Raw genomic sequence first — 21200 nt, 5'->3', positions numbered from 1 at the left:
CGCTTCCGACATCTTGTTGAATCAATGCCACGTCGGATAGCTGCTGTACTGAGGGCAAAAGGAGGACCTACGAAGTATTAGGTAGGTGGTCATCATTCAGTGTATACTACGTATTCATCTAATACAGTAAATATAAAAAGATTTTAATATTTGAAATATTAAATTATTTAAAATAATATGAAAAACGCCGGTTAGAATTAGGGATTATTTTATATACATGTATAGCAAATCGAATGTTTATTATAATCCAGTATATAATATAGTGACATACAAGACATGCAACTTAAATGCATACAATTAATAAATAAATATTTTAATTATTTATTTAATAATTTCTAAATGTTTTTATTTATTTAATTTAACTTATTATATTTTTATTTATTTTTCATTTTATTTAATTTTAATTTTATATTTATTTATTATTTTCTGTAAATGTAGACTGTTTGGGTAATGCGAGCATGAAATAGAATTTAATCTTTTCCATTCCAACGAATTAATATTTTGTTATTCACATACATTTCTTGTAAATTGAAGTCTCTGATCTGTGATTATATTTTATTTCTTCATTATACTGTTATTTATTAAGTTAAATTAATTTTACTTATTCTTCCTGACGTAAAAACAAAACAAAACAAAAAAAAAAAAAAAAGCAAGTCAGTAGCGCTATTACAGAAATGAATAACGAAAGAAAAAAAAAAAGTTACAGCAGTAATTCCAAGAAAAGACACCCGGAGGCACCACTGTACTTTCTTCTCAGTAGTCTGCTGCTCATATTTAACACTAGTGAGTGTGGCTGGAGATGCAATGGTAAACATGAAGTGTTTCGCATGATCATCGGAGCCATGGGGAGCAGATCGTTGGATTTTTGTGTTATTACGTTCTTTGTTATTGGCAGCCTTCCCTGGATCGTCGATCTAAAAGGTAGGCACAACCTTACATATGTCGTGGCAAAGCAGACGATAACAAACCACTCTTTCGTTACCGTACGTTGCTACCGCAGTGTGAAGCTGGGTAGCTCGAACCACAGGGGTTGGATTACACTAACATAATAGTGTGGTTATTTAATTTTCTCTGGTATTATCATAGTGTACACGATCGCGCAAGTTAACTTTCTGTTGGTATAACCCATGAAGTTATATACTGTATATATAAAACCTTATTCCTATATATTGGTTGCTATAAATATTAATTCGTATATTATCTAATATACGCCTGGCTTTTGTGTATTAATTAGGAATAATTTATTGGCATGAATTTATACACTTAAATAATATATTACATTAATCTCAATATATATCTCAGGTATTTTGCAATAAATTTTACATTTGAATAAAATAAAATACGTGATATTAGAATTTATTATCAATAAGAGTTATCGTCTGATTAATATTGCCAGCTGTATTTCTGATCATCATTTACGTTAAAAAAAAATCTCGTTCCTTAAAATTTTATTTATGTGAATCAATTAATCCGCCCCTGAACGGAATATTTCCCCCCTGCCCTCCTCCATATTTAAGTGAATGAATATTTTTATATTAGCCTTAGTTTATTTCCCGAATACAGTACTTGCGTATGGTTTTGTTAAATTAAAACCAGATTACGTTTGAGTATTAAAAGTGATAAGTTAACTATTCTGCCTTGATGGCCATTAGTAATCGGTATGAAAAGTAAATTACAGTTCATGTTTAATGTAAGTTGGACCATAATATTGGCTGAGACATTTCCATAATTATTTCGAAGAAAATCGAATGCTGTAGGTTCCAACGGTCGATTTTTCAAAATAATTATGGAAATGTCTACGAAAAATGCAGTCCAGTTTATTATTCAAATTATACAGAGGTTACTTGGATAATGGTCTGTTTTTGTCAATGTGTCCAAAAGTTATACATTTTTATATGTAACGGACGTAATGAGGGGTCAATGCTATGTGTACTGAATACTGTGTGCAACTTAAAAACCTAAAATATTCAATTTAACTTTAAATTTAGGAAAAAAAGTAAGGAAAATATTTAAAGTCGTATACTTATTTTGTTTCTAATTTTATTTTTTTTTTACTTGATTCTTAAATATTTTAGTGCATATTATTAAAGTTCTTATTTAAAAATGTATATAATTTCTTACATATTATTTTCTGCTTTTTAGTATTTAGTTGTTTTTAAGACTAAAACTTTAAAATTAAATTGTTTTTAAGTCGAAAACAGTATTAGTTGTCACAAATATAGCACTTTATATAAATATCAAAACTAGGTGGTTAAATATATATGGAATACTGCGATTTGACCTCTACCTTACAAGGACCTTAAGAAACAACTTTGCGAGGGTTCTGATGGTGAATCGTTTAGTTCTATCAAAGGTTGGTTCATGCGCTTTAGGGTGAAAGCGAACTTGCACAATATTTAAGTTAGAGGCGTAATTTCTAGTAGTGAAGTGCTAGTAACTGATAAATTACGAGCACAATTGGCAAAAATCGTTGAAGAAGGAGGATATGTTAGAAAACAAGTATTAAGCTTTACTATTAGGCACTAATACGACTGATGACGTTAAATTAAAATCTATACTAGTTTACCATTTTAATAATCCAAGGTGGCCACTCTTTCAGTGACATGGGAATCTAATCTAAATGCTTGGGCTTCACCCGCACAGGAGTGGTTCCGTTATTATTTTGTGCTTGGTATACATTTAAGGTGTTTTTGACTAAGGCATCTTGTGTTCCTTGACGATTTGAATAAACTTTAAAATGGTACAGGGAGCCCAAGTACAGGGCTTCCTGTACTTGGGAGGCCTGTTTGCCCAAGTACAGGGAGAGAAAAAACCTGCCATGACCAAAAAAGATTGATATGAACAAATTGAAAAATAATCAAATTACATAAAAAATAAAATATACATATAATTAAATTTCAGACAAAGTCCGAACTTCATTGGAAAGATCTGCATCTGTTCAGAGTCTGTTGGAAAGCCAGCAGCGCTAGGAGCTGCCGAGAACAGAAATGCCAGCACAAGGAGCTGGAGTTTCAGTGGATATAGCAGACTGAAGCCTCCAGAATTTCACAGAATTCTAGGTAATTCGGCATACACCATAGTGCATTACAAATCCAAGGCTTCCAGATGCAGAAGAGCCTTCAGCCTTAGAAATATTGCAGTTGCAAAGGCTTGGAAAGCCAAGAAGTTCTCCTGTTTATCAACTAGAATTGTCTCGCAGCCTTCTGCCATAAGATTCAGATTACTAACCCGCGATACTAATTCAATTCGTAGATTGCAGTACTCCTCACAGTTGTACATAATATGTTCCCATGATTCTCTTTCGCCACAATGGCAATAGATCTTTCATTAATTCCTAAATCATGCAACTTTGCATTAATTGAACCATGACCTGTTAATAAGAACATAGCTTGTAAGGTTGGGGAAAACCATTCGAATTTTATCGAGGCTGCATTTCTTAAATCTGGGAAAAATTTTGTGTAATCTGCCCTTTATCACAAACACTCAGAAAAGAACAGGGAATGCCACGGCGGATGAAGTAAGCCAATGCAAAATACAATAAATGCAGATCAATAGGCAATTTTCCAGTCACAATCTGCAAAGCTGGGATCGACACAGTTCTGCATGCCATGCACATCTTAAGGAGCACTCTCTTTGAATGGAACTGAGCTTTCCAGTAAATACTTTTCTACTTACAAGTTCAAACCAAATTGGTGCATCATACGTTACCATGGGGATAAATACACATTCATATAGCAAGTTCAGTGCCTTACCTTTTATTCTCCAGCCAACTCTAGTGATTCGAGTAATCATTCCAATAAATTTCCTCACTTTTTCTGATAGATAAGTAACAAGTGAGTTGAAAGTCAAAGATCCGTCAAACATAATGCCTAGATATTTTAATTGCCTTGCCGATTTTAGGCTCAACCCATTCATTCTAACAACCGGGGATCTTCTACTCGAAAATTGATCCTTAAAGACCATTGTACTTGTTTTGGTTCCTGATACAGTCAGTTTTTATAACCTACACCAGTTATTAAGTTCAAACAAAACCTGCTGTGACCTGATTTCTAGTTGCATCCGTGTATTTTCTTCAATAGGCAACACAAGATCATCCGCATATGCCACCATCTCTGTATGCTCAAAGTCCCTACGCAACCAGTCCTCCAAAACCAGGTTCCTCGTTAGTGGTCCAAAAACTGATCCTTTTTGGCATCCCCTTGTCACCTCTCGTACAATAGAATCAACCGACGACTTAACAGTCACTGTAAGGTGCGTGAAGTAGTCCTTTACCACCCTAAAGATCTTAGTTGAACAGCCTGCAAGTCTCAACATCATAAGAACGCTGCTCCATTTAATAGAGTCAAAAGCTCCCTCAAAGTCAATAAAGATTCCAAGGACACTTACTGTTCGAGCCTAATATATAGTTTCGCAATGCCCGAAGCGCATCTTCTGTTCCACGACCTGGAGTAAAACCATATTGTCTGCCAGACCAGCCTAAATTTTTTTCAGTATAGTCAGTAATCCGTCTTGCCAGCATCCTTTCAAACACCTTTCCTAATCCAGGGAGGAGGGCAATAGGTCGATAAGATCGTGGATCATTCTTTGGCCTAGATGGTTCCTTCAGTGTCAGCTTTAATAGAGCATCCTTCCATGGTGATGGAAAAGCCCCATTACGCAGGCAGCTATTAAACGCTTCCAGAAGGATCCCTGGTATCAGTCGATGAGCCCATTTAATGACCTCTCCTTCAATGATGTCCATCCCTGGGCATTTATTGTCCTTATGCGTTGTACAGCATCACAGAGTTCAATCAGGCTAAAGGGATCCTCGTCATGTACCCCAGAGTAAGCATGATTAAGCCTTTTCATCAACATCTGTTCCTCATCGTCTTGCTCAGAGATAGTATCTCCAATCAGATGATCCAAAATCGCAGACATACTTTCTCTCCAACTCGTACTTTCCTGGTCAACACCTCCAATAGAGTATGCTGTATCTCCATTATATATTTTAGTCTTGCCAGTACATAGCTTATATACAATTCCCCATGGGTTCTCATTGCCCACTGTTCTAATCAACGTTCTCCAGGCAGTTAATTTTGATTTAGATATCATACGCACGTATGCACTCCGTATCCTCTGATACTCTACTTTAAGTACATTTACTTCCTCCTCCCCATTGTTACACTTACTTCTTTGGTACCTTTTCCGCGTTTTATGAACCTGCTTTCGAAGTTGGCTTAACTCACCAGACCACCATTTAACTGGAATCCTATTGTAGTTCTTTTGCTTCATAAATGTGCTGGAAGCCTCAAAGAGAGAGCGCTGAAGTAACTCCACTGCATTCTCTCCAGACATCTGATTGAATGCCCAAATATCTAGATTCCCAAGTCGGACATGAATATATTCGTCAAACATATTCCACTTTGCATTTTCGATAGCAAATCGTCGTAACTGTTCCTGAGACGGAGCTAGTTTTGTTATGTCCCTGCCGACCGGGCTAGCCGGGTGGGCAAAGTGCCTACCTGGCAACCCAAAGGTCGCGGGTTCGAATCCCGCCTCGGGCTTGGATCAAAGTACTGCAAAAACCTTGGGAGGTGCATTATGGCCACAGAAGCCGATGCGCTAATAACTACCAAAAAAAAAAAAAAAAAAAAAAGTTATGTCCCTGACAGAAAATACAATGGCCCAATGATCAGAGCAGACCCAGTCTGTTCTTAATCGCCAATCGTCCACGATACCAGCTGCCCTTACGTTACAGATTGTCAAGTCAATATTTGATTCTCCATTAACAGTGAAGAAAGTACTATCTGAACTTGGTAGATTTTGTATAAACAGTCAACAACAAGCCAAGAATTCATATAGTTGACGACCCCGATCATTTGTAATTCTATCAAACCACGATGGTGATCTTGCGTTAGAATCCATCGCAAATATTACTGAATTACTACCCAAGCGATTTTGAACCAGTTCCATGTACCTAATGTAGAAATTAATGTCTATTGAGTGATGACAATACATACAACATAGAATGACGCAAGATCTGACTCTACCCCTATGCACACCATCTGTGAAGAGCACGACGAATTTATAACAGTAATAACTATGTCGTTATTAAACACTACAATTGCAGCTTTTAAGTCTGGTTTATCTGCAGGCGGATGGGGACAGTAGACGACCCAAGAGACACCTCCTCCTCACCACTGATCATCGTCGACGGCGAATATTGTGCTGTCAACGACATGTTGGTTGGACACTGGACGCCTTCGTGTGTGGCACATGCAACATGAATCCATGTGTATCCTTCCATGTTGCATTTTTTTCTCGGACAGAAATGGGATCTTCCAAGACGATAATGCGGCGTGTCACTGGACCGGCACTGTGCACAAGTCTTGATTGACATACAGATTCGCCTTACCTCAATCCAATTGAATACCTGTGGGATGTTTTGGAAAGGGAAGTGAGGCGCATGGACACGCAACCGTCATCTATTCCGATACTGTGGAAAGCTATGCAGGCGGTATCGCTATAGATCCATACGGACGTCTCCAGACGTGCAGAGCAGTCAGAGATCATTGAGTATCTATTTTCTCTCTCTCTCTCTCTCTCTCTAAAATCAGCCGATTTCCATTTACGTTTAACGACTGTTGTGTGCTTTAGGTATTTATTTATGAAAATTCTAAAAATGATAAATAAGAATAAAATTTGTATGCCGACAAAATCATTTTATAATGGAATATTGCTGATCTTTTTAATTGTATTTTTTTTAAATAAAAGTTCAATATGGTAGGTTCAAACAAGGCTAATCGCGTGATTACGTTTGCTGTCGATTTGAGTTAGAGCTAACGAAACTGATGCTGTGAGAAAAGGCCGAATTTACGTCTAGACAGACAAGACAATTGTCTGGGCAGAGTAATTTAGAAGGGCCGTAATCTGATAACTTCAAACCTAGGTTCTGTTGCATTAATCAGTTTATATTTTGAAATTAAGCGCGTGTAAGTGGTTGTTTTAAACCGTAGCGCATGTTACGAGTCATACCAATTTTTAAATAAAGATATCCTCATTGAAATTAGTGTTCACAGGAGTATTATTTGATTTTTTTTCCGCCACCCCCCTTCGTAGGGACCCATGCGTGTACAGATATTTTGTATAAGGTTGGCAAATTTATAAATCTACCACAACCACTAGATATGCGTCACGTGTTTTTCGTTTACAAATTAGCATGTTCTGAAGCTGGCTTGTCTGTTTGAGCGATCATTATTGTGTACAATTGTGTGTCCATAAATTGCCTGAATATATAAGTAAATTGTAATATAAATAAATTTTGGAACCCCTTTCGCAACTGCGCACGGGAGTGGATCCTCTTTAACTTAGAGGATTATAAATTATTAGAGAATTATAAATTATTAAATTAGATAAGAATTATTAAGTTAAGTAATTATAAATTGCTTTGATTATGCAATAACCACAGAGACTCACATGTGGTGAGTATGGGCTTGGCACACTTAAGGTCCTGAGCTGGATATCATCATTCTTCTCCTTGATGATTCCCTTCTACTTTTGACTCTCTCTCTCTCCATCTCAGGGTAACCCGGGGAATTTTTTTTCTTTTGGCTGGTGCAGCATAAGCCTCAGACTTCCTTGCAACACGTAGCTAATAATAATAATATTTATTTATATACAGACTTCTCACCCACAGAGTACACTGATCCTAGATAATGGTGAGAACGCTGAGAAAGAGTCAATACAAAACAGTACAAATCAATACAAACTAGAATTAAAATATATACAAAATTAGATTAATATAACACTTATGTTCGTATAACTTCTGATTCTATTACCGATTTGCTGTGCTAGTAGCATTTATTATTTATTACAAAATAAAAAATAACTAGAGCAGCCATCTTCGTGTCGCCTCCGTTAATTTGGACTTAATATATGCTAGGGTTAAGCTAATGATATGGAGATTTCCCGCAAAATATTTCCCTTTACATTGCTGTTAATGTAAAACGAACATAATAGACGAAAAGTGGAGATAAATGAAGTAATCTTGAAAATGTTCTCAGTTTAGTACCTCTGCCCTGTTTTATGTGTTGTTGAGAATAGGTCCTGTTTGGTAAATAAAATTATGAATTTATCTCATAAGATATCAGTTACAACATATCAGAAAACCGTTTAGTGTTACGCATTCAAATTCTGTTCAATATTTTTTATTTTAAACATAATTGTATGCTAAAGTATAAAGCATGTATATCTGCATCACTTGTAGCGCCCTCTCTAGGTATAAGTAAAAAAATCTTAAAATTAAATTTTTACTATTCGACAATTTTATAACTTTAATTTATAGTATATATGAGTATATTGAATTATACTTAACTTATAATTATTGAATTATAAGTTAAGTAACGTGTCCATGCCAGTAGCAAATAACTATCAGTTATGATCCCAAAGAACTCAAGCATAATAACATACATTATTTTAATGCGTTGTATTTTTTAAATTTTTTATTCGTTGCGTAGATTTTGTTTCTTTTTCTCTTTTGTTTTGTATTGGTTAAAACTGTCAGTAAACAAACCTGTGTACTTAAATTTATGGAATAATAATAATCTTCATTATTATTATTTCACCCTGATGCGGGGTCCACCCCGTGACGGGTACTGCTACCAAGTGCACTGGGTGGTTGTTATGTCTGGTGTTACTGTTGGTCGAGGAACTTTCTGACTGTCCTTGTTCAGGATTGCGACTTTTGGAGTTTCCTATAGACTCATTACTGCTAGGCTGTTATGTAGGGTCTTTGGCACCATACCGGTGGTTAACACGATGATCGGGATAGTCGTTACTTATTGCATATGCCACATCTCTTTGATCTCCTGTCTGTGTACTTCTTGATCCTCGTGGGTTTTCTCGAGGTTGCTAGTGTTGGGCACCCTATCTCAATCATATAAGTAACCTTTTCCTACTTGTCTACAAGGGTTATGTCCGGTCCGTTGTGCGGGATTAGCCGTTGTTATGGCGCGGTCCCAGTACAGCTTGTGGGTTGAGATCTCTAGTACAGCCTCGGGTTCGTACCTGTAATACGGTACACTTTCTTTCATCAATTGGTATTTCCTCGCTAGTTTCTGATATATTATCTTGGTTACTTGGTGTCTACGAATATACTCCATCTGGGTGATCACTTTGCATCCTGCGGTGATGTGTTGGGTCAGTTCTGAGGCAAGGTTGCATCGTCGACATGCATTATCTGACACCTCGGGCCCCTTGTAGAAGTATTTTCTGTAGTTTCTGGCGTTGATTACTTGGTCTTGGATGGCTAGCGTAAATCCTTTAGTGTCGGGGAAGAGCGTCCCACTCGTGAGCCATGCATTGGAAGCCATTTTATCTAGGTGGTCTTGATGGAGACGGATTTTTTCCGTCTTGGCGGGAGGGGACTCTCTCTTAGGTTGAGTGGGGTATGCCGCTTGTCTTGCCTCCTTATAGCCTGGTAAAGTGCTGCTATGTGTTTCTGGAAGTAATCATTCAGGTTAGCTAACGCTGCCTTCTGTTGCTCGATGAAGTCCATCAGGCCCTTTCCTCCTTAAGCCATGGGAACAGCTCTTAAGCTCTGATACCACCGCTGCCGTCCTGTTTTCTTTCAACCGTATAGTCTGATTGCAACTGTTCAACAGTTCACCGTCGAATACGCTTCCGTCCCTCGGCATGATATTCTTTGAACATTAATTTTTGTTCCAAGAATCTATAACAAAAATTGGCGATCCTCGTAGAAACAAGATATTTGCGAATAATCTTGATGGTCTTATTAATTATATATATATATGCTTTGTTTTAATGCGAAACAGTTCATCCTTTGGAACGTAAACAACCAACAGTTTTTCCAATTTCAACCTGAAAAAGACAGCACCAGAGTAAAAAAAAGAAACAAATAAGAGCAGTTACGATCACATTATTCATGATGTTCATTTTACCTTTCGCCAATTTTCTTCTCTCTTTCACACAAAAGAAGAAACGTTTTCCCAGGCGTGGTTCGAACTCATAACCGCGGCTTGCCTTAGAAGTACCGCGCGCTCACCAGTTGCACCACCGGGAATTACAGGTAGATGTACAAATGCACAAGACAGTAATTACGACAGTCGTAAAGAAGAATCAGCAAGCGTAGTCGTCGCTAGATGTAAAAAACTACCACTGGCAGGCATCTTAAGAAACAAAATCGATGTTTTTAATAATAGATTTTAAAATAAGCAAAACTTTTAACCAGATAAGAAACTTTCTCCTAAAAAAATGAAATTCTCCTCAAGGTCCATTGTGATTGATTCACAGAAATGGTCGATATTGCTTTAAAGAGGTATGGAGTTCAGTTTTTCTTTAAATCCTCTTTGTCCGTATCTCTCTGAGTCCATTGGAGATCATTCCCTCCATTGAATTCATTTGATTAAGCAGGCAAATGTTTAGTATTGATCCAATAGTAATTTTTCTAAAAAATACATGTCAATAAAGATGTTTCGCATGCAGCAAACCTATCTTATCTCGCTTCATTCAACTTACCTTACGATTTGAAGTTGTAATCTGTGTATGTCCTCTGAAAAACTCTCTTCTTCTCTTTAAGAATTTTGTTAAGAGCCAGATTTCTTTCAGAGAAATACGTAAAGTGTTTTTCTTTATTTCACAGTCTTTTTGCTGTCCAGATTACAATAAAAAATAACAATGGCTCGCAATTGCATCTTATCTGCGCCTCCTCAGAAACTGGTTTTGTTGTCCAATTAAATGGGGCCTTTTCCTTTTTCATGTCTTTCCAGAGACAGTTTTTTTAACAAGATCATTTTCTTTCATTCATTCATTCGTTTGCATCTTTCTGCCTCTGTCTTTTATGGAGTGAGCGACCATTTTACAGTTACCCTTTTCTTTTTAGTTCACTTATAGTCATTAACATCCTTCTGTGAGGATTTTTCAATAGAAGGATTCTATGGTTCTGTCTTATCTGAATGCCTTTAAGAAAAGAAGTCCTCTCCAGTGCAACGTTAGCAAGATGAAATTCTTTCAACCATTGAAAGTAGACAATTTTTTATTTCCTTGTCATTCGTGGCTATCTTGTTTCTTACGCATTTCAGTAACCTTATAAACTTTACATTAGTTTTATTTATTAAATGCAGAAAGGCCTATAATTTAGAAATCAATGAATTCAGAAATACACATGGTTAGACTTTTGGCAGGGTAGTGATTTTAGATTTAGATTTTATAGTGGTATGTACTGTATATACGCAGGATGTCTAAACAGCATTAATAGAGGCATATGATGCAAGAAAGTAAGCTATACAGCATCAGAAACAATCATTAACACGCTTAAATAACACAATCTTGGTTGTTAAAGAAAACTCCTGACATCCCTTTTCTCTTGTCATAAACTTGGCTAGAAAATATGACAGAAAAGTGGATGAATGGATTAAAAACAATTATTCTGTCAAATGCTTTATTTTGCATCTGAATAAGCAATGTTAGTAATCCCAACGTATTGTCACAAATACAGGCTTGGTTTTGATTTATCTCCCCACTCTTTAGTTCAAACATTATTACAACGATGTAGTTACAAGGGACTTCACGTTTCACTTCATCTGCCCGTATCCAATTCTGCTTTTAGTGGTATTGTCGACCGCATATACTTCGTAGCATCCCTAGCGCTGCTTCATCGATTGCTTCAGTGGTGTGGATAATGTTTGCTTTCACTTCCTTAATGTACCGTGAGCAGGTGACTTCACCAAACCTAACAGTCTGGAATCCAATGAATTTAGATCAGGCGAACGAAGGATTCGTGGTATAAGTCTACTCAATTTAGTCCACCTATTCAGAAAAACCTGGACATTAGATGCGACAATCAGTATTAAGGCAAATAATGGTGCACACTGCTATGGTGTTTTCCTTCTGCGTGAGTTAATTTGTACAGAAAAAAATGCTGGGGCCAGCTGTTCCAATTTTCAAAGACATTAGTGAGTCCTTTAATAATCCACCGCAACGAGTAAAAGAAATATTGGGTGTCTTGTCCATAAAAAATAACTGAAGTTGATGCTTGCTACTTGAATATTTTATATATACGAGGTCCGATTAAAAAGTTTGGTAACCGACTTTGCAGCTTGAAATTGTAGCATCGTAGTGAGTTATGACCAGCCGTAACATATGCAATGATTCATGTAGACATCGTAAATTATGATAATCGTTTATCTGCAGTCTAAATTAGCGCGCGTTGAACAGAAAGTGTTTTATGTTTTGCATCATATTTTGTTTCAAACCAGGGAAAAATTCAACAGAAACCAACGAAATGTCAAAAAAGCTTTACGAGAAGATGTCTCTTTCAGTGGTTTGCAAAGTTTAAAGGCCGATTGTCTATCGAAGATGACCCTCGCTCTGGCCGCCTTCATCTTCAAAAACCAATGGTTCATTTGGTTGTGTCTATGATCTGGTTAAGCAATGTTTAAGTGTGTACGAGATCGGTATTGAAACTTGTATTTCTTATGGGACGTGTCAATCAGTTTTAACACAAGATTTGGGAATGCAAATGCGCAGTTGACTCGTTGTTTTTTTTTTTTTTTTCATCAAAGCCGAAGCACTGGATACCTTTTGTTATTGAATGAGGAATGAATGAGCAACATGGAGGATGCGCAGGAACTAAATTTTCTAGGTTGGTGCATAAAATTTTATGTACTTCACAATAAATTCGTTGCATTTTGCTTCTTGTTGTTACCAATCATTTGATTCTAATACCAGACCCACTATTGGCATAATTCCGGTTGTTTTGATATTTCGCAAAAGCCACTATGGCGATGAGGTAATAATAAATAAATGCTTTAATTGTGTTTACAAAGTAGCATCTTTTAAAAAGGTATTATCCTTCTTACTGCGGTTTAATGTTCAAGATTAATGACTGCAATCTGACAGGAAATTTTTTTAAGCACAGCAGGTAGCTCCAGGAATAGAAGCTCAGGTAGTAGATTAATTTTGAAGGATGAAAGTGTGTTGGTGACCATGGAGACTGGGATAATACATTACGGATGAAGTTGTGGTGAATGGTTATCCATAACTTTTGGTCATAACAAGCGCAAATGCATTTTCCGTTGATTGCCTTTTTTTGAAACCAAATCATTTCAATGGTTTGCAACTTAATTACCCATTCGGTTACTTTTTATGCTTATTGTTTATTACTATTATTTCCTTTGTCTTATTTTAGAATTAAGCAGTAACTTTTAAAGAAGATCGCGTAAATTCCTACTCAAAACACATTATCAGAACGGTGCAATATTTTTGGATTATCCGTAGTTCCCAGGAAGTAGAAGGCGACCTCATTCTCTGTTATTCGTATTAAAGATTTATTTTTTCCAGTTCCAAAGATAACGGGCAGCATCTAGTTGAATGATGCGTGACACATGGATAACGCTAGGCCGCTAGAAGTGGAGATTAAAGTTATTACAGCTTCTTCTGCCTTATTTAGTAAATCTTGCCTCCAGTAATGGCTTTGAGTTTCGAAGCCACCAAAAACACACGGTAACAGGATGTGGAAAAACGTAATAATACCTCAGATATGACCAGGTGGCGCATTTTCCCATTAAATATTGCGGTAAACGCTGAAAATGTTCAAGCAGTCCATAGAGAGGTGAACCCATTTATCCATCTAGAAACCTGAAATACTGTATTTAGAAACGGCCCTATTTATAAAGGAAAAATATTCTGTTTTTCGAGAAAAGTACATTACAGCATCTTAGTTGAAACATTACAGAAATGATTTATTCCAAAGGAAATCTTTCTTTCTTACTTTAATCAAGAGATTTATAATTTCATTAAAAATAGAAGTTTAATTTAAAAAAAAAAAAATAGAAAGTTTATGACTTACCGGGATGAAAAAAAAAAAAAAAAAGAAGAGAAAACGAAAGTCTGATTGGACCGTCACTTACTTCACCAAAGTCGCAAGAGATGAATCTTAAGAACGTTTTGTAAGTCGGCAAAATAATCAACATTGAGGCCATTAGCAACCGAAGGAAAAAAAGTAACCGGCTCCTTCTTAAAATACAATGCGGTGCAGTTGCCTACAGCCCTCGTGGGTAGCACAGTTGGAAGGATCGCCGTCATCCCCACACCGGGTGGAAAAGACCTGAGTTCGAATCCCGTCGATGAAGGGAGGAATTTTTATGGGCCTTTTTCACGGCGTGGCTAAGTTAGTAAAGCTCAGGCGAGGGTTGCATGGTTTTTCTCCCGGAAACTCAGGTTTTTCGTCCAGCAAACACTCAGAACACACGCAATTACGGACAATATACACTGAGCAATAGGGACTTAGTCGCTGACGCTCCTACAACAACAAGTTACCCACGTATCATCTTTGTACTACGAAGGTAAACGAAAAGACCATTTTCTCGTAAAACTAACATCTCCATGTCAGAACACGAATGCAGAAACTGTTCGAATAACACTAAGAGGGCGTTCATATTGACGCACTTCATTCGTTTTATTTCCATTTGAAGATTAAATGCGCAAGGCATAATATGATATGGGTTTAAATTAACTATATAATATCGGTGTAGATACAATAGTGCAGTACCTAGTACTATATCTCGTTGTGAAGGCAGCCACAATATGAGATAAAATTAAACGACGCCTTTATACTACGTATGTACTGTAGTTAAATTTATGGGTAAACTATGGTGTATTTACACCGATATTACATAGTTAATTAAAACCCATATCATATCATGATGCCTTGCGCATTTAATCTTCAAATGCTGTATTAATGTGTACACCATTTGGCGTCTGTCATACTGTGGAACGACTTCGCAACTGTGATGGCATTACCAGGCTGGTAAGCTTGGAACTGTGCTATTTCGTTGTTGGGTGACATTCTGAAAGAGGGAAGTTTTAATATTAATTTCTTTTTGCTGACTCTAGTAAAGTTCCCAGGGTGGGATTAAGTGCCTGCAGGCACAGTGGCTTGATTAGTTTTTTTTTTTTTTTTTTTTGTTAAAATGAGTTTCTATACACGTGAGAGGACTTTGAAGTTCACTCTAGACACAGATTATGAACCTAGACAGGTGATTTAGGGATTTGAAAAATGTGTAGAATTTATCGAGATTGCAGGGGTTTACTCTCCTGACTATGAGGAAATACCAAGTGGTATGTAAGGTTGCGTGACTAAAGATAAATTGTATTCAAAAAACTCATTGGAACAATATGGTAAAGTTATGAGAATAGATATGCATGCGTGGGAGGACCCAGAGTATACGGGAAAAGTCACGGTGCAAATGGAAATGCGAAAGCCGTTTCCCAATATTATAGAGGGAAAGAGAAAAAATGTTTGAAGTGTGGAAGCTCAGACCATCTAGATGTGCATTGCACGAAAGTGCGGTGTTTTAATTGTAAGGAAGTTGGGTACGTTAGCAGCGATTGTCCAAAAGCATGCAGCAAATGTGGTGAAAGAAGCCACAAAGTGGGCAGCTGCTCAGCTCGAAATGAAGAAATTTTGAAAGAGGGAAATAACATGGTCATTTTAAAGCCACAAAAAAAGTATCTTCAGTAGGACCAGGGACTCGATAATAGGAGTAGAGGAGGGGAAAGGGTCTCTAGATAAGAGACTTCCACTTTAATGGAAATAAAGGAAATAGCAAGAGGTCAGAAGGGGGGAAGAGGAAAAGATATAGGAGGAGGGGGAAAAAAGGAAGAAACAAACTGTAGAGGAGGATAATGTTATCATACAGGATCTGATAGAGTCGAGTTCGGAGGATTCCTGGGGGAAAAACTAATAGAATGGGAGAAAGTCTGGGGAAACCCAGAATAATATTATAACAAACCCGAGAAGGGAAGATAGGGAAAATACAATTCAAGGAGGGATATTTTTTTGCCAATCTAGTGGGGCAAACGTTATTAGGAATTACACAACAGTTAAGCAACTCTCGAAGTACATGGATCAAGGGGCAAGAGCAGGAGCTTGACAAGACCTTGTATGGTCTTATATTCCAAACGAAATAGATAAAACCCCCTTGTGGGATCGTGCTCGGTACGCATGGTAACTATTGGTACATTGAATGTTCGGGGCTTTTCCCAGGGATACACACAACATCATGTCTGGAGAATTGTGTTATTGATGGGAATGAGAATTTTGTTTATCCAAGAAAGTCACTTTTACAGCGTCTTACAAATACGAAAATTTCAAAATAGATTTAAATGCTTAAGTTTTTGGAGTTTTGGTGAAAGAAATGTCAGGGGGTAGGCATTATAATCCTACCACCCATTGTAGGAAGGTTAGTAACCTTCAATGAGATGTGGTAGGTAGGGTAGTCTGTATAGGCTGGAAGCTAGATTCACATAGAACGGGTACAGTTAATTAATAATTTATGCCCATTTATGATGGATACCCGTTGGATTGTTCTTGGGGGCGATTGGAATTGCGTCTTAGACCCAGTCAAGATAAGACGGGCACAGGCGATCCTGCAGGAGGTACAAGGGGTGCTCTGGAGTTGGATGACATTTGTCTAAAGTGCGATCTTATAGATGTATGGCGATGGCATAATCCTACGACAGATGGCGCAACGTGGACTAGGGGCACAATAGGCACACGCATTGATCACATTTATGCACCGAAAAGTATGGCAAATAAAGCAACCAGAGTTAGGCATTTGGTATGTTGAGGGTCTAGCGGCTCCTGGGATTTCTCCCATCTCCGCGGTGTTCTCTGTATCGAGTGACAGTACCCTATCAAACCAGAGATTTAAAGTGAGTGGATCGTGTATAGTGTAGTCTGTTGTGCCCATTGTTCACCTGGCTTATTGGCCATCGGGCCCCTGATGGGACCCGACATTGCCCATACCGCGCCACAGGTTACCAGTAAGGAATCAGTACTCTGGCAGGTCCTGCCACCTACTTTCCTCAGATTTCAGTGGCTAAGACCTAAAAAAAAAAAAAAAAAAAAACCGCTTTAATCGCTGTTGGTGCTTTTGTTTGGTCATAGAGATTTGCCTTAAGAGCGAGAAGGGATCTTACGCTGGATGAGTTTTATATTTGGCCGAAAAGGGTCGGGCAAGCAATTTTGGTGTAGTTACAATTTGACATGTGGGGCTGTGCACTGTGAAGGTAGATAGATTTGGGTGGGGAGAAGGAAGGCTGGACGGCAGAAAAGGGAGAATCATCATCATCAGCCATTTTCAATCCACTGCAGGATGAAGGCCTCTCCAGCAACTTTTCAGTTCCTTCTGTTTTGAGCACTGGCCATCCATTTACTACTCAAAAACTCATGAATTTCATCTATCCATCTCCGCCTTTGTCTTCCATGTTTTCTTCTAGCTCCTCTTGGGTACCATTCTGTTATTTTCTTAGTCCATCTGTCATCATGTCTTCGAGCTATGTGTCCTGCCCAAGACCATTTTAGTTCTTTAGTTTTGATAAGAATGTCCTTTACTTGAGTTTGCTGCCTAATCCATGTGTTTCTCTTCTTATCTAACAGTCTGATTCCCAATATAATTCGTTCCATTCTTCGCTGTGTAGTTTTTAGCTTCTCTTCCATTCTTTTGGTGAGTGCCCAAGTTTCACTTCCATAAGTCATGGTGGGGAGTATACATTGATTCATTATTTTACGTTTCAGACAAACTGGGATATTGCTCTTCAGTATGTGACTATATTTCCTGAATGCTATCCATCCAAAATTTATTCTTCTCTTGACTTCCAGCCATTTATCATTATTACAGCTAATAACTTGTCCCAGATAAGTATATGACTCCACCTTTTCAATTACTGCTCCTTCAATCATTATTTCCCTTTCCGTGGCATACTTGTTCATCATTACTTTTGTTTTATCCATATTCATCTTTAGTCCAAAATCCTTACTAACTGTGCATAACTGATTAAGATTTTCCTCTAATTCTTTGGGATCGTGGCTTATGACCACAATGTCATCTGCAAATCGTAAATGGTTTATGTACTCTCCGTTCACATTGACTCCTTTCTGCGACCAGTCTAATCTTCTGAAAGCTTCCTCAAGGGCAGCAAGGGAGAAAGTGGCCCCCAAATGTTCAGTGGGCATGCCCATGCCACACCAGAGGGAAAGTGGGTTTTGCAGGGAGAGGAGGGGACAGGGGTGTACCCCCGCCGGGAAAATGAGATAAAGCAGGCCCAGAAAGGTGTCGGACCTGGGTCGCCATTTGGCTAGTTGGCAGCAAGGCTGCAATCTAAGTCATTCACTTTGACTCTCCAGGTGGTGGACTTAGTCTCGGCAGAGTCCACGATGCGTCACCTGCACGTGACAGGCCAGCTACATCTAGGTCCCAGTGTTTCGTCGCATCCAGTTAGGACTCAGTTGCTGTAGGTTGTCCCCACCACTTGTGTTCAAGTCCTGTAGTCACTCAGCTGGTCGTCAATGGCCAGTTGTGTTCTTTGTGTCCATCGGTGGTCCAAAGTCTGAAGTTTGTTTCAGGGTGGTGGAAGTGCTCTTTGCCTCGCGAAGAGATTTTGAGCGAAAAGCGTGAAAGCCTTATAGTTTTCTTCTTCCTGCAGCACTATGTCCTCCTGATTTTTAAGGATGGAGCGCAGTTTGGTAAACAGCAGGCCACGGAGGTCTTCTATATATTACATTCGTAGAGCAGGTGCTCCCAAGTTTCTTCTTGTCTGCATCTACAGTGCGCTATGTCCGAGATTCCAAAATCGTGTAGCTTCTTCCTGAAGGAGCCATGCCCTGTCAGCAGGTAAGTAGTATAAAGTCCAGGAGAGTACCAGGTCGGGGAAATAGAATAAACACGGCCAATATCTGGTATGAAGCTTCTAGTTATGTGGCCTTTAGTGGAATCATTTCACCGATTCTGCCACACTGTTCTCATGTGGTCTGTAAGACGTCTTTTTTCCTGTGGTCTAGTCAGAGTTGAGTCCATAGTGTATCCGAAATGTGTGATTACCCTTCCTTTGGCTTGTTGGTGCAGCAGCCCACGGCCGACAATTTCCAAGTCCAGAGGGAGACATCCCGCAAGGACCTGGAGAGCATGGGTGCTCACCGTGCAGCATGCTCTGGTTGTTGCGAGGAGAATTATTCGATGGATGGTTTCCAGTTTCCTTCTGTTAACAGCAGTGCTTGCCTTAGCGTACCAAGCTCCCGCTGCATAAGCCAGTGCAGGGATAAAGAATGCCTTGTAGAGGATGGCGAGCGCCCTCTACAGACCCCAGTTTCTGCGTGTAACTCTAGCGAATAGGCCGGAATATTTCCTGAATTTTACTCTGAGGTAACTAAGATGCGGTGTGAAGTTGAGGTGTCTATCGAGGATAACGCCAAGATACCTGACTTCTGTTTGGAGTTTAATGGTTGTTCCATTTATCTTGATCTGGGGAGGCCTCCTGGGATCAAGGGAGCCCTTGAGGAGTATTGAATGTGTTTTTTCCGGTGAGATGTTCAGTAGGTTCCCATTGAGAACCTAACTGAGAGTTAGGCATCTCAGTATTTCTGGAACACGTCCCGTTACAGATCACAAATAAGCAATGATGAACCTCCCGCTATTGGCGCACTATGTCCATAGACGCCGATGCGCTTAAAAATTTCTAAACAAACCTCCCGCTATGTACAACAATTAATTATAGTAGAGGTATCTGGCGCCTAAACTCTGCTCTCTTGCAGAATGATTGGGGCAACATTGAGAGTTTAGCGTAGTCTAAGCGCTGGACATGGGAAGAATGGGTAAATTTTAAGCAGGCAGCAAAGACAGCTTTCCAAAAATTAGCGAAGGAAAGTGCTAAAGCATCTGTATGAAGTGAGGTGACTATTAAAGTATTGTTATAATGAAATGGGGATTAAACAGGCGCAAAAAGAAATACAATCGCGTCTGGAAACGCGGGCAGAAAACAAAGCAGTCCAAATGCGATTCTTGCCGACAAGGGAGCAGGGTTTATTCTCGATCAATATAACAGGACACAAACAAGCAGCTGCGCCATACAGCAGATTCAAGTAGGGTCACGCCAATATTGTACCACTAAGGACATCATGAAGCTTACGAAATACGTATGCAGCATTTCAAGAGCCAGCGTTACCAGTGAGCTGGAAGATGTCATGATTCTCTGCGTCTCATCGGCAAGAACATGGCCAGCCAATCTCTCTGAAGGAAATGTTCCTAGCCTTGCGAGAAATGAAAGGGGGTAAAGCAGCAGGTCCGGATGGACTGAAACAGAATTTTACAAGAAAGCTTGGACCATTTACGGCTGCAGTTTTCTCTGATTTCTTCATGGCAGGCCAAGTGCTCAAAAGTTTTCTACAGGCCCAAACGGTATTTAAAAAAAAAAAAAACAGTGTAGAGCGGGCAAGGAAGTAGGAGACTGAAGGCCGGTATTACTACTTAAGGTAGATTACAAGATATATGCTAAAATACTGAATGCGCGCCTTAAGAATGGACATTTAGGGTCCATTATAGAAGCAAATCAGACATATGGAGTGCAAGGAAGAGCTATGGGAACAAATCTGGTTTTTTGAGAGACCTGCAACCGTATTGTAAGAGGAAATGTTACAGTACAGTCCTAGATCTAGAAAAAGCTTTTGATAAATTTCCCACAATTACCTTCAAATTTAGTTATACACTGTACAGATGAGTTCACAGTTAAGAGCAGCTATTATCAGCTTATGTCAATGGACATAGCTCGGATAAAATAAAACTGGAAAGAGGAGTTAGACAGGGCTATCCACTAAGCCCTGCTCTCTTCTCAATGGCATTGTAGCATATGCTTAGACAGTTAGATAGCTCTAGAAATATCAGAGGAGTTCATCTCCCTGGATCATGTCCTGATCGCAGATATATAGCTCATGCTGATGTCATTTTAACTGCGTCTGATTGCAGTTCCCTACAGAATGCGCTGGATCTCTTCAGTTACTTTAGTTTGCCTAGTGGACTATGCCTTAATAAGAGTAAGACAAAATGTCAATAGCGTGGAAGGGATGCTCCACTACAACTACCAGTAGGCTTCTCTTTCTCAGTGGAGCCCATCACCATTCTGCGGATACCATTCTCAAGACGACGACCAATAATAACAACCCACAACTATTAAGCTCCTTGGAAGAAAACATCGCCCAGTGGAACCTAGGTCTATTATCATTTTCTAGAAGAGTATTAATCATGTGGATGATTCTTATCCCAATAGTGATGAATATTGTGTCGGTAACTACTTTTAAATATCTCACACAGAAAAGGTTACATAGGAGACTATTTAAGTTTTTTTGGAATAACAGGCAACAAAGGTCA

General features: G+C 38.6%; 1 protein-coding gene across 1 annotated transcript in view; it reads left to right on the top strand.

The window, feature by feature from the left end:
• Positions 1 to 803: 803 nt before the first annotated feature.
• The window catches only part of LOC150075399 (uncharacterized), a 170008-nt gene continuing 149611 nt past the window's right edge, over positions 804 to 21200 (top strand). Inside the window, exon 1 of the mRNA XM_090388794.1 lies at positions 804 to 921. Coding sequence (XP_090244920.1) covers positions 828 to 921 — 94 coding nt within the window. The 5' untranslated portion in view covers positions 804 to 827. The remainder of the gene's footprint in view (positions 922 to 21200) is intronic.

This window comes from Mastigoproctus giganteus, chromosome 14, assembly GCF_048544385.1.
Source record: "Mastigoproctus giganteus isolate SK-2022 chromosome 14, ASM4854438v1, whole genome shotgun sequence".
NCBI classification, from domain to species: Eukaryota; Metazoa; Arthropoda; class Arachnida; order Uropygi; family Thelyphonidae; genus Mastigoproctus; species Mastigoproctus giganteus.
Note: the sequence above shows the minus strand (reverse complement) of the source record. Positions and strands in the feature narration are given on the sequence as shown.